We start from the raw sequence: 15,649 nt of genomic DNA, 5'->3' as shown, positions 1-15,649 counted from the left end.
TATTGTCACAGGAGTATACGTATGAAATCCTATATCAAACACTCCACCTTTAAATTACAAATTACAAAGAATTACAAGAATATTTAATAAAGGATTTCACAACTATACTGTATATATGACTTTTCACGAGAGAGAATCCTGATGTAAACATTGTATGTCCACACCTCCACCAAAGAAAGAGTTGTGATTCATTGAGCATGTAGTACCGACCTCCACCCCGTCAAAATTCAAACCATCATAATTTTGTTCAGTTTTAACAAAAACACTTCAAATTTTCTGAATTACCTGATACACACAATAGACACAAATGCATTGTGTCAGAAAATCAAAATCGTTTCAATTTTACCATAAATTGAAAGCGTAAAAATGCAGTTAGAACCTTGTCTGCTTAAGAAAACGTTAAATTGAAAGTTGACAGGGTTCTATGTGCTCTTAGAACCTTGTCTTGATACATTTCATAACCATTAACATTTCACAGGATTAATACTTTATAATGCCTTGTTTGCTATCGTATACAATGGAATATTTCAGATAAAATTTGCATCTTCACCTGTTATTAGATTTTATACGTTAAATATTTCAATTTTTCATTGGGATGAAGTAATTAAAACGAGAAAACCGGTTAATTAATGAAATTTCAACTTATTATATTTATTACAAAAGTATACAGTATACCCATGTTGTTGTTGTTGTTGTTGTTTGAGTCATCAGTCCATAGACTGGTTTGATGCAGTCGTCCGTACCACCCTATCCTGTGCTAATCTTTTCATTTCGGCGTAACTATTGCATCTTACATCTGCTCTAATCTGCTTGTCATATTCATACCTTGGTCTACCCTACCGTTCTTACCGTTCTTACTGCCTAAACTTCCTTCAAAAATCAACTGAACAAGTCCTGGGTGTCTTAATTAAGGTGTGTCCTACCATTCTATCTCTTCTTCTCGTCAAATTTAGCCAAATTGATCTCCTCTCACCGATTCAATTCAGTATCTCTTCATTCGTGATTCGATCTATCCATCTCACCTTCAGCATTCTTCTGTAACACCACATTTCAAAAGCTTCCATTCTCTTTCTTTCCGAGCTAGTTATCGTCCATGTTTCACTTCCATACAATGACACACTCCAGAAGAACGTCTTCAGAAATATCTTTCTCATTCCTATATCAATGTTTGGAATAAGCAAACTTCTTTTCTTTTCTTAAGAAAGCTCTTCCTTGCTTGTGCTAGTCTGCATTTTATGTCCTCCTTACTTCTGCCATCTTTAGTTATTTTACTACCTAAGTAACAATATTTACTTCCTTTAAGACTTCATTTCCTAATCTAATATTTCCTGCATTACCTGCCTTCGTTCGACTGCACTCCCTTACTTCTGTTTTGGACTTATTTATTTTCATCTTGTACTCCTTACTCAAGACTTCGTCCGTACCATTCAGCAGCTTCTCGAGATCTTCTGCAGTCTCAGATAAAATAACAATATCATCGGCAAATCTCAAGGTTTTGATTTCCTCTCCTTGGATTGAGATTTCCTTTCCAAATTCCTCTTGGTTTCCTTTACTGCCTGTTGTATGTAAACATTGAAAAGGAGGGGGGACAAACTACAGCCTTACATCACTCCTTTCTGGATTGCTGCTTCTTTTTCAAAGCCCTCGATTCTTATGACTGCAGACTGAGTTTTATATAGATTGTAGATAATTCTTCGTTCTTGGTATCTGATCCCAATCACCTTCATAATCTTAAATAGTTTGGTCCAATCAACATTATCTAATGCCTTTTCTAGATCTACGAATGCCATGTACCTGGGTTGTCCCCCTTAATTTGATCCTCTAGGATCAGACGTAAAGTCAGGATTGCTTCATGTGTTCCTACATTTCTCCTGTAGCCAAATTGATCTTCTCCCAACTCAGCTTCAACTTGTCTTTCCATTCTTCTGTACGCATGAGATAGTAAACTAATGGTGCGATAATTTTCACACTTGTCAGCACTGGCTTTCTTGAGAATACCCATATCATGTTCAATGACAACAAGTTACCTTGAACTAACATGATTGGGACTTACAACTTTTACGATTATAAATACAGGACTGTGTTGTAGTATGCTTTGTCTTGTAAGGGCATGAATTGCAACATGACCTTTATAACTTTCTTCTTTTCTTCTCTAACCTGAGATATTTGCTTGGTGACTTCTGGTTTTAGTTCCAAGATTGAAGAAGTAGACTGGGCATTCATCACTTTCTGTGTTGTTCGGCACACTGGCTTCTCCAGCATCATCAGGTAGACAACCCGTGGCTGAGAATCAGGAGAGTGGCTGAGCACAAACTGAACTTTATGTAGTACCTGACTAAATATTATAGAACTCACTTTCGTGAAGGGAATCAATTTGTAGTTCAGAAGCTTCGCAGGGGCACCAAAGTCTTTAAAATTAGTGTCCTTCATTTGCACAATCTTGTAAGGTCTTGTTCTATTGATGCCTTTCAAAATTCTGATTAGTCCTAAGGGAGAGAAAAGTTCATTAACCCGCATGGCTTTTTCAATGCAACTAGGTACGTTGTCCACTTCCTGAATACACGAGTGACCTGGAGTGGAATATTTCATTGTGATGCGCTTCACATCATTGTTGTCTCAAAAAATCTAACACAGCAAACAAAATATGCCCATTCCTATTCTGCGGAACACACGAGTCGCTCCATGTTATCAATTCATCAATATTGTTCTCTGCAATTACTCGATCCAGTAGTACTCTGAATGCACTGGCAATATCATTTCCTGTTCCTCCTGATTGTACCTCAGTCCAGAGAGCGCAGTAAACTTGTCTTGTTGTTGACAAAATAACGGTCAAATTATACGTGTTCAATTTTCTTCTATAAAAGAACTTATTTCTGCCCTAGGACAAGCAATCACATTCTGCAGATCAAAACTATCTCTTTCAGCTCGAGACAGAGTTCTATTCAGGAAATGCTCTTCGTATTCTATTTTCTGCTCCTCGGTTGTTATATGCTGACCCTCCAAAACCTTATAAGCTTCACACACATCGCAGCGATCACTCTTCGGCTTGTGAAAGTCTAGATTGTACTCTGTAACAAGCTCTGCTTCGTGGATTGCGGGGATGGTGATTTTGCAGATGTGATTGGATGAAAATATTATAAACTGTGTTTCTGTTGGATCGCTGGCTAACGAACAGCCAATCACTGCTTTCCGCTCACATGCAACAAGGAAGTAAAAATGACAAGGGTGTATCTGCTAGCCGGGAAAAAGGTGGAACAAAACAAGGTTCTATCTGCTCCACACTCGCAGATAGAACCATGTCTTGTTTAAGTGTGATTATACGGTCTGCAGATAGAACTTGGTCACACTCCTAGTTTCCACATTTTCTCACAGATGGCATCATAGTGCTTGTTTTTGAATAGAACACATCAAATAGAACCCTGTAGTGTAAAAATATGACTTTCACAAATTTTGTCAGATGAACCTTGTCATTCTAAGGTCGCGCAGTGTCGTTTTGTGTAACACTGATCTAAGATCAACTAATCGAAGTTCAGTTTTGATCCCAGTTCATATGGGAGTGCTTGGCAACAGCGCAGAAACAGCTGAGTATTGCGAGTCGTGTTGAGCAGTGCGAATCTGTTTTCCTTAGTATTATGTGTGCCGAGCGAAAGAAAGAAAGAAAGAAAGGAGAAAATGACTGAAATGAAGCAGAAAAAGGACTGTTCTAATTTTTTCAATGAGGACAAGGATGACCTAGTTGAAATTGTACTGGGCGAGTTGATCGTGCTGTTAGGGGTGCACTGCTGTAAGCTTGAATCCGGGAGATAATGGGTTCGAGCCCCACTGTCGGCAGCCCAGAAGATGATTTTCTGTGGTTTCCCATTTTCACACCAGGCAAATGCTGGTGCTGTACCTTAATTAAGGCCACGGCTGCTTCCTTCCCACTCCTATGCCTTTCCTATCCCATCGTCGGCATAAGACCTATATGTGTCGGTGCGACGTAAAGCCAATTAAAAAAAAAAACCATGAGGTAACCTCACTCTTAGCCCCATATAGAGACAAACTGTCTTTAAACAACCCCAAATGTTCTTTCTATTGCTGACCTGGTTGCTTTATGGGGTCGATTATAAGTTCGCTCTGCAGCTGTTTTGGCATGAAGTACTGGAGTCAGCAGGTAAATACAACACTGATAGCCATTGTCTCCCAGGAGTATGCCTTCTGGAATGTCTCCTGTTTCGAATTGAGCATGCACTCATAAATTAATTAAGATATTGCTATTGTGAGCAGATCCTAGCCATCTTGCTTCAGTATATAGGGACCTGAGCCGAGCATCACAAATAACTTGAACATTTAATGAAAACCACCCATGACGATTCCTATAAACTTCTGCGTTATCACTCCCAGGAGATGTTATAGGTATGTGGGCACAATCTATATCGCCTAGAGCACCAGGGGCCTATTCCACAAAAGTATGGTCTTGTACATTACAAGTTACTAGTGTGGGTTCTTGTAATGTATGGAATTGTACATTTCTGTTCCACAAAAGATTGAAAGTCTCTTGTATATTACCAGTGAATTGTTACAAGTTTTACAAGTGACGACATATCAATAAACCTACTACGTCATAGCATGAATCAGCTGTTTATCTTCATATTCCATTCGTTAAATTAGGTTATGTTTGCCGCATTTATCGTAATATCGTGTTTTAACGTAAGTTATGCAGCAATGATTCAAAGAACTCCAATATTTCTGTGAATTTCTTAATGCTAAAATGTTATTTTTCAGTTTATTTCTTTGATGATAGGAAAGTACTCAGTTATCATCACCCAATCTGTTCTTCCGCGATCGTCGCATATGTTCCACGATAGTCTGACATACCCACCTTGGCCTGTCAGTAGGAATCAGATGCCGCTAATAAGGATATTCGGCCGCCAACCTAAATTGTTATGAAACTGGAAACTCTGCATGAATTGTTAAAATGGTGTCAAGAGAAAGGAAGTTATTCATTTTGAAGGAAATAGAAAAAAGGAAAGATATTCTTTTCAGTGCATTCAGCGAGAGCCTGAAAAAACAAGACAAAATAAATAGTTGGATGGAAATATTTGATTTGGAAAAAGCTCATGGAGCTTTTGAGGGGAAAAGTTGGATTAATGATTGGAGGTAATGATTCCAGGAATGTCCTTCTTGGAACATGTTTGTTCAGTATTTTCAGGCCAACGAACAATTTGAGAAATTTTTTAATCATTTATTGCAGCTACCACAGAATGTATTGACGAACAGACCGAAGATTTAGCCATCCCATGCATATCTGCAATACCATGGTACTGACCACCATTTCCTAGCCAATGCAGTGTTGTTAGTAGCTGTTGTTTAGCAGAGAGAGATTTATTTCTGTCTGTAGGATGTTTCAACCTATGCCCAATATCCTTCAAAAGTTCTTCCACTTGTATTGTGCTTAACCTAAAACGCTCATTGTATTCAAATAGTGTTAAACTGGAAGTTTATTCTTTCCCTATACTGACGGTAGTTTTCATTTTCATCACCATCACTATCACTACTGGCAGACCACATATTTATCAAAATGTATCTGAAATAAGTATATTTAAATAGCACTAGTACATTCATATATTATTGTCCTTTCACTAGTAGAGAATACTTCCCAATTCACTAGTAAGTTACAAGTACTGGTACTTTCGTGGAACACACCCTTTAAAATTCACTGGTACAGTAATTTGTAAGTATGGAGCAGTAAAGTACAAATGTAGAAAATTCTTTTGTGGAACAGAAACTCTGGTATTTGTACTAGTTACTAGAGAATTTACTTGTAATGTACAAGACCATACTTTTGTTGAATAGGCCCCAGGGAAGTGTTGTACATCAAAAAAATCACACATGATTTTCCTCACGTCAATTTGTTCGGAAGGCATTTTGATAAACTTGTGTTTCAATGCAGCAATAAGATTGGGTACACGATGAATGGCTCTGCAGACTGTTGCTGCATCTACATGCAGTAAATCACAAACGACTAACTGAAAACTTCCCGTGGCAAAGAATCTCAAAGTTAGTAATAACATGTGCATTGGAGACGAAGGTTTGTTTCTCTTGGTAGGTTTAACTAGAATATCACACAACCTGGAGGTCCTCCGTGGCTCAGACGCCAGCGCGTTGGCCTCTCTTAGCTGGATACCATGGTTCAAATCCTGGTCACTCCATGTGAGATTTGTGCTGGACAAAGCGGAGGCGGGACAGGTTTTTCTCCGGGTACTCCGGTTTTCCCTGTCATCTTTCATTCCAGCAACACTCTCCATTCTCATTTCATAGCATCTACCAGTCATTAATAAAAATCACTTTTTTGAGGGGCGACCCCATCATACTAATAGCCTATATGATTCATTAATTACATCCGTGACCCGGTCAATGACTGGAAAACAGGTTGTAGGTTTTCATTTTCATCACACAACCTGAGCTCTAGCTGTTCCACGGTATCTTTTCCCAAGCGATCCTTCAGTTTAAACTCCTTATCACTCAATTCTCTCGTTGGATTTCCTCTTTCACAGAACACACAGGGAGCCCGACAAAATTAATCATTTTCATCATCAGAAGATATATCTGAGAAATCAGAGTAATCAGACATCTGGAAAATATGAACTTATCGAGGTTATGTTGTAGAATTATTACATTACGCGGCAGTAAAAGAAGCGTAATATTGCCTGTATACGGACAACAACTATAGCTAGCAATGTATGAGATAATTCTTGAGTGTATTTTTTTACCATTTATCATAACACAGTTAATATTTTATTAACAGTCAGCTGTTCTTGTATCTCAAGTAGAAGATAACTCCTTGAACTAAGACCAAAGAGTTTGATCGGAGAAATTTTTCCAAGTAAAACACTTTCAAGATTTTTCCAGTCAAAGTTGATTTTAGTTCAGTGCGAATCGATCACAGATTAATGTTTATACAAATGGCTGAGTTTTGCATGAACCGAGATCAGTTTCTTCTCTGATCTAAGATCAAACCATTTATACAATCGGCCCTTAGTGTATTGAACATTCACAGTCACTTCTGAGCGGTTTTCCTCTTTTGTGCTTTGCTACACACGAAGGTCCTACCTCTTGCTCCATTTCTCTCACTATGAATACGGACTCGCTGACAACTACAGGAAGCAACACCTTATCTCCACGCTATACAGCTTGGGACTTTCCCCCTACTACGAGACGACTTCCTGTATTACATCACGCCTTGCGCCTTCATTTCTCGTTATTTAATCACTATTTCATTTAAAAAACATATACAGTAGAGTCTCGCTCAGCCGACAGTTGAGTGTGTTAAAGAGATTGGACAAAGAGGAAACTCTTCAAAAAGTGGCTTCAGATTATGGTGTTGGACGTGTTACAGTGGGAGACTGGAAAAAAATAAGAGGGAAGAAATTGAAAAGTGGTGCTCTACCAGAGCAACAAGTGATACATTGAAAATTACGAAAACAATGAAAAACTGTGAGTAGGAAAAGTAAGTGAAGCGCTATTCCTTTGGTTCACTCAAAACCGGGAAAAGAGCCTGCCAATATCTGGCCCCATTCTGGAAGAAAAGGCAGTGTATTTCCAGAAGGATTTTAATGAAGGGGATCCTAATTTTACTGCCAGTGCTGGGCGGCTTGATCGGTGGAAAGACGGTACGGCATTAGGCAGCTTAATATCTGTGGAGAAAAAAAATGTCAGCTAAATCAGATGAGGTTGTGAAATGTTGAAAGGAATTTCAAGAAATAATTCTTGCCGAAGGATTATCCGTTGATCAGATTTTTAATTGTGATGAGACTGGACTAAATTTCAAGATGCTGCCATCAAAATCTCTCACAGCCCAAGCCGAGACGTCTGCACCTGGTTACAAGTGAAGAAAGAAAAAAGTGACCAAAGAAGCCTAGGGCATTTGAAAACATTTCTGTTAATGCTCTTTGAGTACATTGCACGAATCAGAAGGCTGCCTGGATGTCTGCTGACATCTTTAGAGACTTTTTTATTTTTACACAGTTTGTTCCAGACGTAGAAAAATTTCGAGCTCCAAATAATCTTCCTAGAAAAGCTCTTTTTCTACTAGAAAATGTTCCATCACACCCGAATGAAAAGCAACTTAGAAGTGATGACATCAAAGTCATGTTCCTCCCTCCCAACGTGACGTCATTATACCAGCCAATAGACCTAGGTGTGTTGGAAACATTGAAGATGAAATATCAGTGGGAACTCCTTTGATCCCTGATAGAGAAAACTGACAATGGCAACATGATAGAAAAGTTAAAACGAATCAACATGAAAGGCGTGACATACTGGATAGCGCAGTGTTGGGAAGAAGATGAAACAACGACATTTGTAAAGTCTTGGAATTTATTGTCGAGTGGGGTTGAACATCGAAAGGAGGTGGTACAGGAAGGCATGAAAAACATTGTTCCCTTATTGAATTGCATTCCTGGCTGTGAGGATGCTACGACTCGAGATGTAACTGGTGTGCACAAGATTAGCTGTTTGAACTAACTGACCCTGATATTATTGACTTTGTAAATGCTAACTTAACCGAGGATGATGGAGGAGAAGAACAAGGCATTGCAGAATAAAAGGAGAAAACGATGACTCACAGTGAAGGATTAAGTGCATTGGAAATAGCATTAAACTACGTTGAGCAACAGCCGGAAACAAGCCCAACGGAGGTGTTGATTTTTCGTTGATGGCGGGATCTCGCAGCAAGAAAACGTGAATCAGCAGGCAAGCAAACATTGTTGACAAGTTCCTTTTCGTAAGACATTTGGAATGTTTTCGGTCAGTACTGCGTATACTGTACAATTTAATTGATAATTCAGTAAATACAGTTGGCCAAGCAGGCATCAATTTTTGATAATGAGACAAAGTCTCTTAGTGCATTGGCACTGCCGGTGGCTCCAGTTAGCCTACGCAGTGGCCTCCACGGTATGCACTAGCCAGCGTATTGGTAGGTGTGCTAGGTACCAACTGATGAGCCCACCCTAGCACACGAGGGCGAAACGCTGGCAACCAAGAATGAGTTAGCTGGAAAATTTATAATGTCCAATAACGGACCATATATATTGGTATTATAGTAAATACAGTACCGTAAAACATGTCGTTTTAGTAATACAGTACCTTGTAGCCTTCCTGTTTTAGTTCATTTTCAAAGTTATTCTCCATTATCCGACATTTTCAGTGATCCGACGTACTCCGGGTCCCGTTTAGGTCGGATAATCGTGACTCTACTGTATATACCGGTATATATGACAACCATCTTTTAATTTGATTACGTACTCATCCAAACCCTCTAAATGTAATAAACTAAAAATTAATGTGATGTACTACTTTTCTTTGAGCTCACATACAGTTGAGTGAGTGCGATGGTTGCTTCTCCAATCAACTACGTCTATGTCCATGTGTAAAGGCAAGGGGGCTCCACCTATTTGTTTACATCAGAATGTAAACTGTCGTGAAAGGCGGTATAGACTGCTTGGTGCTATTAGACAGAAGTAGGCTATGTGCCGGCACTGGGTTTCACCCTCTCCTTTCCCACTGTCTTATATCATGTAGTTCATTTCATCTCGGTAACTCCTCTGATAAGGTTGACATCAGGAAGGGCATCCGGTCGTAAAAATCTACCTCGACAGATTCATCTCACTTTATACCCAACCCTGTAGAGAAACAGGATAAGAGTTGGACATACATACGTATATGTTTGTTAGTGTATGGAACTGCTTAAATAGCTCCTAAAACATAGGTTGATGCCAAGCTTGAGGGGTATTATTTCTCATCAACAGAGAACTGAAGAATTACTTCAATTACTCAGCAGAATTGTCACTTTTAAAGATTATGGATACACGTCTTACATGAAGGCCTGATATGAGTATAAACATGTAGATTGTCAATTGTACTATTGTCCAATATCTCAATGTTATTATTCCTAAGTTGCCAATATTCAGTTATATAGCTTTATTGAAGTACTATAACATTATTGCTAATTTTTTTCCCCCCTCTATTGTAGAATTCGTACCGGACAGCAGAGTTTTGCAATATCTTCAGTTCCTGCTTCACCTCCTACGTTTGTTTCATTAGAAGAAATCATGCAAGCTGCAAAGGGCATGAAGAACATGATGCTAGCTCATGAAATTGCTGTCGACAAAGATTTCAAACTTCAGACATTTGAGCCCCCTGAAAACAGGTGAGTTCTCTCTCTCTCTCACTCACTCACTCTTTCTCACTAAGAAAATGAAGCATGTAAAGCTTTTTGTAACATTAAGTGCCATTGGTCACCTGGTAGAGCTATAAATGGGGAACATTGCCTTCTAAGACCTACTTCGCCAGGCTGAGCAGCTCGGACAGTAGAGCGCTGGGCCCAGCTTGGCAGGTTCAATCCAGGCTTATCCGGTGGTATTTGAAGGTGCTCAAATACGTCAGCCCCATGCTGATAGATGTACTGGCAGGTAGCGTCTCCAAAAACCATAAAAGTAGTTAGTGGGACGTAAAGCATATAGCATTATTATTAGAGGTACTTCACTCACTCATTACTAACGGTTCCCCATTGCATTCATTTATGTAGAGCAACATTGTCTCATTAAAGACTACTTGCTAGCTACGTAACGCCATTGATTAAGCATTTATGCACAAGGTTGCAGAATCGAATCTTACTGCATTCAGTGTGCATTTAAAAGTGCTTAAATGGTAGAGATGTGCTGTAGTAGATTTAATGTCTTTATGAGGCAGGGCGTCACCCTGAAGTGACGCGCAGTTCCCGGTACTCTGGGGGAACTGTGAAGAGTGGGTTACCTGACATCACAAGAATCGGTATCATCAATGTCATGACTTTGAATGGCAAGCTAGAAAAACTGATAACAGTATATCAGTATATGGAGAAGAAAGACAATAGCAATGATGGGAATAAGTGAGACAAAGTGGAAGGGGAAAGGTCGAAAAGAATTGAAGAAAGGGCATGGATTTTATTGGAGTTGAGGAAAGATGGCAACAAATGGTGATGGTATTATATTGAGAGAAGACCGAGTGCAATATGTGGACAAAATTGACCAGATCAATGACAGGATAAATAAAGTTAAACTTGGAGTTGAGAGTGGAATCAAGGATTTTATGCAGGTTTATGCACCCCAATCAGGGAATGCAGATGAATGTTCAGAAGAGTTTCTAGAAGAACTGGAAAGTTGTGTTGAAGACAAAGAGGTTATAATAATGGGAGACATGAATGCACATGTTGGAACAGACAGACAGTGAAAAGAAAAGATAAATTGGCCCTATAGTTATGGAAACCAAGATGAAGAAGGAGATTTGGTAATAGATTTTTCTAGAAGGAATGGGTTAATTGTTGGCAATATGTGGTTTAGAAAAAAGAACTTTAAAAAAATAACTAGATATGGTTGGGGAGATAGAAAGACAAAGACAATAATTGATCGTATTCTGGTGGAGACGGAGAAACATAGACAACTGGAAGATGTGACAGAATGCCAAGAGCAGATTTCGAAGGAGACCATTGGTGGTAGCCAAATTAAGACTTGGTAAAATAATGAAGTTAATAGAAGAAAGGGAAAGAAAAATAAAGGGGTGGAAGTTAAGAGAGAAAGAAATAAGGAAAAAGTTTCAAGAGGACCTGAAGAAAGAAATTCCCAAAGATGACTTGAACAGTGTGTAAGAGGAATGGTCACGTTTCAGAAATGGAGTTGTAAAGTGTGCAGTAAACACCTTTGGAAGACTATCAGGGAGGAAAAAGGAAAAGGAGACTGCTTGGGGGAACAGCAGGGTAAAGGAATCAAAAACAAATGGCTTTGAGGAAGTGAATAGGCAGCAGTAGTACAGAGAATTGGCAGAAATATAAAGAAACCAAAAAGGTATGTAAGAAAATAGTACAAGAAGAGAAATGGAAGAGCTGGGAAAGTTTCACAGAAACTTTACAGGAGGGGTATAAAGGGAAGTAAAAAGGTTTTGTATGGTTTGGTGAAAAACAGTTTACAAAATAGGGAAGAGGCAAAATTTGTAAAAACTGAAATAGGGCAGATATTTAGGCAAAGAGATGACATACTCAAAAAGAAAAATGGGAAGAATACTTCTCAGAATTGCTAAATATTAAATACAGTGAACTGGTTGATGAGAAGGAGCAAGAAAAAACAATGGGGAAAAAAGAACAAGAAAAGGAGATATCGATGTTAGAAATAGAGGAAGCCTTACAAAAGAAGAAGAGCAGTAAAGCAGCAGGAGTAGATGAGGTAACTACGGAAATGATAAAAGCAGTTGGACCAATAGGGCTACAGTGGCTGTATAGATTATTTAAAATAATCTGGAGGAAGAAACAGATCCCATAAGAGTGGGGAAAGGGTTTAATTATCCCAATATTTTAAAAAGGTGATAAAAAGAAATGCAATAAATACCGAGGGATCACCCTTATTGCCCATGTAGCTAAGATATTTGAGGGAAGGAAGACTGAGGAGGAAGCTAGAAGGAGAAATGGAAGAAGAACAGTATGATTTTAGGAAAGCAATGTTTGACCTGATCTTTACATTAAGACATATGATGGAGAAAAGATGGGAGTTTGGAAAAGGCATATTGATGACATTTATTGACATTGAGAAGGCTTATGACAGTGTGCCCAGATATTTGGTATGGGACACATTAAGGAAAAAACAAGTTAACAGAGTGGAAGTGCAAATGATAAATGCTATGTACAAAAATTGTGTTATTAGTGTGAAGACGTATAGAAAGAACAAAATGGTTTAAAGTTGAAACTGGTCTCCGACAGGGAAGTATACTATCCCCCATACTATTCATCATAGTCATGGATGAAATTCATAAGAACATTAAACAGAGATTGGGGAGACAGGCAACAAAAGCCATGTTGTTTGCAGATGATCTAGTGATATGGGCTCTGCAAATAACCTCCATAATTGTGGGTGGGGTTAACTTCCAATAAGTAACCAGGGGAACTTGACCCCCTACAGAGCGCATCCGCAGGTGGTGGATAGGGGACCCCTACAAGTATGTAGGGCTGGTTGAAATACCCAATACAACTTGCAGACCAACAGGTAACCCACTTCCTGAGGCCTTTACAGTACTGGGACACCCTCTCTCCAGGGGTTATAATTATGGATGGCCCTTGCCCTGGGTTGTGGATGAAGACCTCAACGGCATCTATGGTGGAGAAGATGTGCTTTGGTACAGTGGAGATTGTGGAAGAGGCAGCCCAGGTACTGGGGATTAATACAAGTACAAGATCGCCCAGCGGTTAAGCAGGCGGAAGAGGAACCAATATAATAGCCCTGGTTCCTAATGCTGTGCTAGCGTAAGAGGCTATGCCATAAGGACTAGCTACAAAGGCGCAACTCAAGTTGTGTGGAGTCTGTGACAGTTTGTTGCAGTTCCGGTGCTTGATCCCGCATGTCTCAGGCTATATGTGGCGCGGTTAATGGCTCTGGAATCATAGTGTTTGGGCCATTTCCTGGCAAGTTGTAGTCCACTTTAAACAAAGTCACACCAATGGCAATTTCACTTGCTATTCAAAAGTCCAACGGCAATGGGATAAGGGTGGTGGGAGCAGGTTTTGGGTGAAACTGGGAGCTTCTGTTCTGGACCGGCATGTTGGCGATAGATGTGTGATGTTGGCGATAGATGTGTGATGGACATTATAAATTTTCCAGCTCATTCCTGGTTGCCAGCGTTTCGCCCCAGTGTGCTAAGTTGGGCTCATCAGTTGGTACCCACCAAGATGTATGGCTAGTGCATACCGTGGAGGCCACTGCGAAGGCTAATTGGAGCCTCCGGCAGTGCCAATGCACTATGAGAGACTTTGTCTCACTACCAAAAATGGATGCCTGCCTGGCCATCAGGTGATATAGATGTTGATTCCCATAGGGAACCTGAAATATTTATTCCAAATGAGTAAATTTATATTACCATTATAAATGGTCCTTTATTTGTTTTGTTTATTGGTCATCAACAGAGTTATAAATTCTCCAATTACAGATGATATAATACATTCAAATAATAACAATATTAACAGCACTTACTACTACTACGACTACTACTACGGAAGAAAAAAACCCATGAAAACAGAAAAGTGTTTAACATATGAAATGATTGAAGGAAGTAAGTATATACCAAATGCACAGAACAAGTTACAAGGAACAACACCTGTCAATGAAGCGTCCATATGATGTCTGCGAATTTCACTAGCTGACGAGTGAAATGTATCCACCATCCCCCTAATTACGTTCAGGGATCTTAGGGCCTGCATAAACCAAGAGTTCCTGTGTGATTCTGTTCTGCACCTGGGTAAGTGAAAGGTGATAGCCTGTCGGGTGTTGCGGGAAGGAACATGAATTGGGAGCAACTGGAGTAAATTGGGACAGTCAAGGAAATTACCGATACATTTGTGTATAAATCGTGCGTTGACATACCTGCGCCTAGTTCTAAGAGACTCAATACACGTTTGTACAAAACAAATTATAATCTATCGATGACAGCTTGATACCCAAGCACTTTTTACTGATCCATTTTGAGAATCTGATCTGTACTCGCTCTAAGGCATTAACTAAGTATTGCTGTGAGGGGATCCACACTTCAGAGCAGTACTCTAGACTAGATCGTCTAAGTGAGAAATACAGGGCTTTCAAAAGGACAACAGATTTAAAACTCTTGCAATTTCTTTTGAGGAAGCCTAATGTTTTAAATGCCTTGTTAATGATATTCAACACATGCTCATTGAAAGATAGACCATTTTGATTACTAAAAATAACACCAAGGTCGTTAATTTTATTAACACCCTTTCCTTCTTGATCCTTTATATGATAATTGAACACACTGACTTGCAATTTTCTCATGAAGGATATTGCACTGCACTTTGAAATATTTAGGGTTAAATGCCACTTTTTGCACCAATCACTAATATTATTTATATCAGACTGTAACAATTCAGTCACTCATCTTTTCAATTACCCTGTAAAGTTTAAGGTCATCAGCATAGAGCAGGTAGTTGCTCGAATGGATTTGTGATGGCAGATCATTAACAGATAGAAGGAAACACAGAGGTCCCAGTAGTGAACCTTGTGGAACGCCAGACATAGGCTGATAAGAACGAGAAATTATACCCTCGTATTTTACTGAATATCTCCGGTCGTAGAGATAGTATTTAAACCATTCAGGCAAGCTTACATGAATGCCATATGCTGACAACTTAGTCAGAAGAGCATTATGCTACACAGGGAGCCTTGGAAAAGTCTGTGTACACGGCATCAACCTGCTTGCAATTGTCCAGAGCACTGGATATGAAGTGGGAGTACACAGCAAGATTAGTGGTAGTTGAGTGTTTCTGGACAATGCTGGTTAATATTAATTAAACCACTGACTGCACTGTACAAGACTTTGTACACGACTCTTTCCGCTACTTTGGAAATGAGTGAAAGAAGAACTACTGGTCTGTAATTGACAAATAAAGATCTGTCACCTTTCTCAAAGACTGGAATAACATATCCTTTCTTCCATTCGGACGGGAAATTGCCTGTACGAAGAGACCAGTTGATTATCGTGGCTAGTGGAGTTGCCAGCTCCTCAGCACACTCATATAACACAATTCCTGGAATGTGATCTGGACCACATGACTTCTTCGTAGCCATCGACTTCAAGATGT

At 39.4% G+C, this 15,649-nt stretch overlaps 1 protein-coding gene across 3 annotated transcripts in view; it reads left to right on the top strand.

Annotated features, from left to right (window-relative positions):
• LOC136866549 (T-complex protein 11-like protein 1) overlaps positions 1–15,649 on the top strand; it is a 286,302-nt gene that overhangs the window by 72,714 nt on the left and 197,939 nt on the right. For all 3 annotated transcript variants that reach the window (XM_067143620.2, XM_067143622.2, XM_067143619.2), the window contains exon 3: positions 10,013–10,189. In XM_067143620.2, coding sequence (XP_066999721.1) covers positions 10,013–10,189 — 177 coding nt within the window. The remainder of the gene's footprint in view (positions 1–10,012; positions 10,190–15,649) is intronic.

The sequence above is a fragment of the Anabrus simplex genome, chromosome 3, assembly GCF_040414725.1.
Source record: "Anabrus simplex isolate iqAnaSimp1 chromosome 3, ASM4041472v1, whole genome shotgun sequence".
In the NCBI taxonomy this organism is placed as follows: Eukaryota; Metazoa; Arthropoda; class Insecta; order Orthoptera; family Tettigoniidae; genus Anabrus; species Anabrus simplex.
The sequence above is the reverse complement of the archived record's forward strand: the minus strand, read 5'-3'. Positions and strand labels throughout refer to the sequence as shown.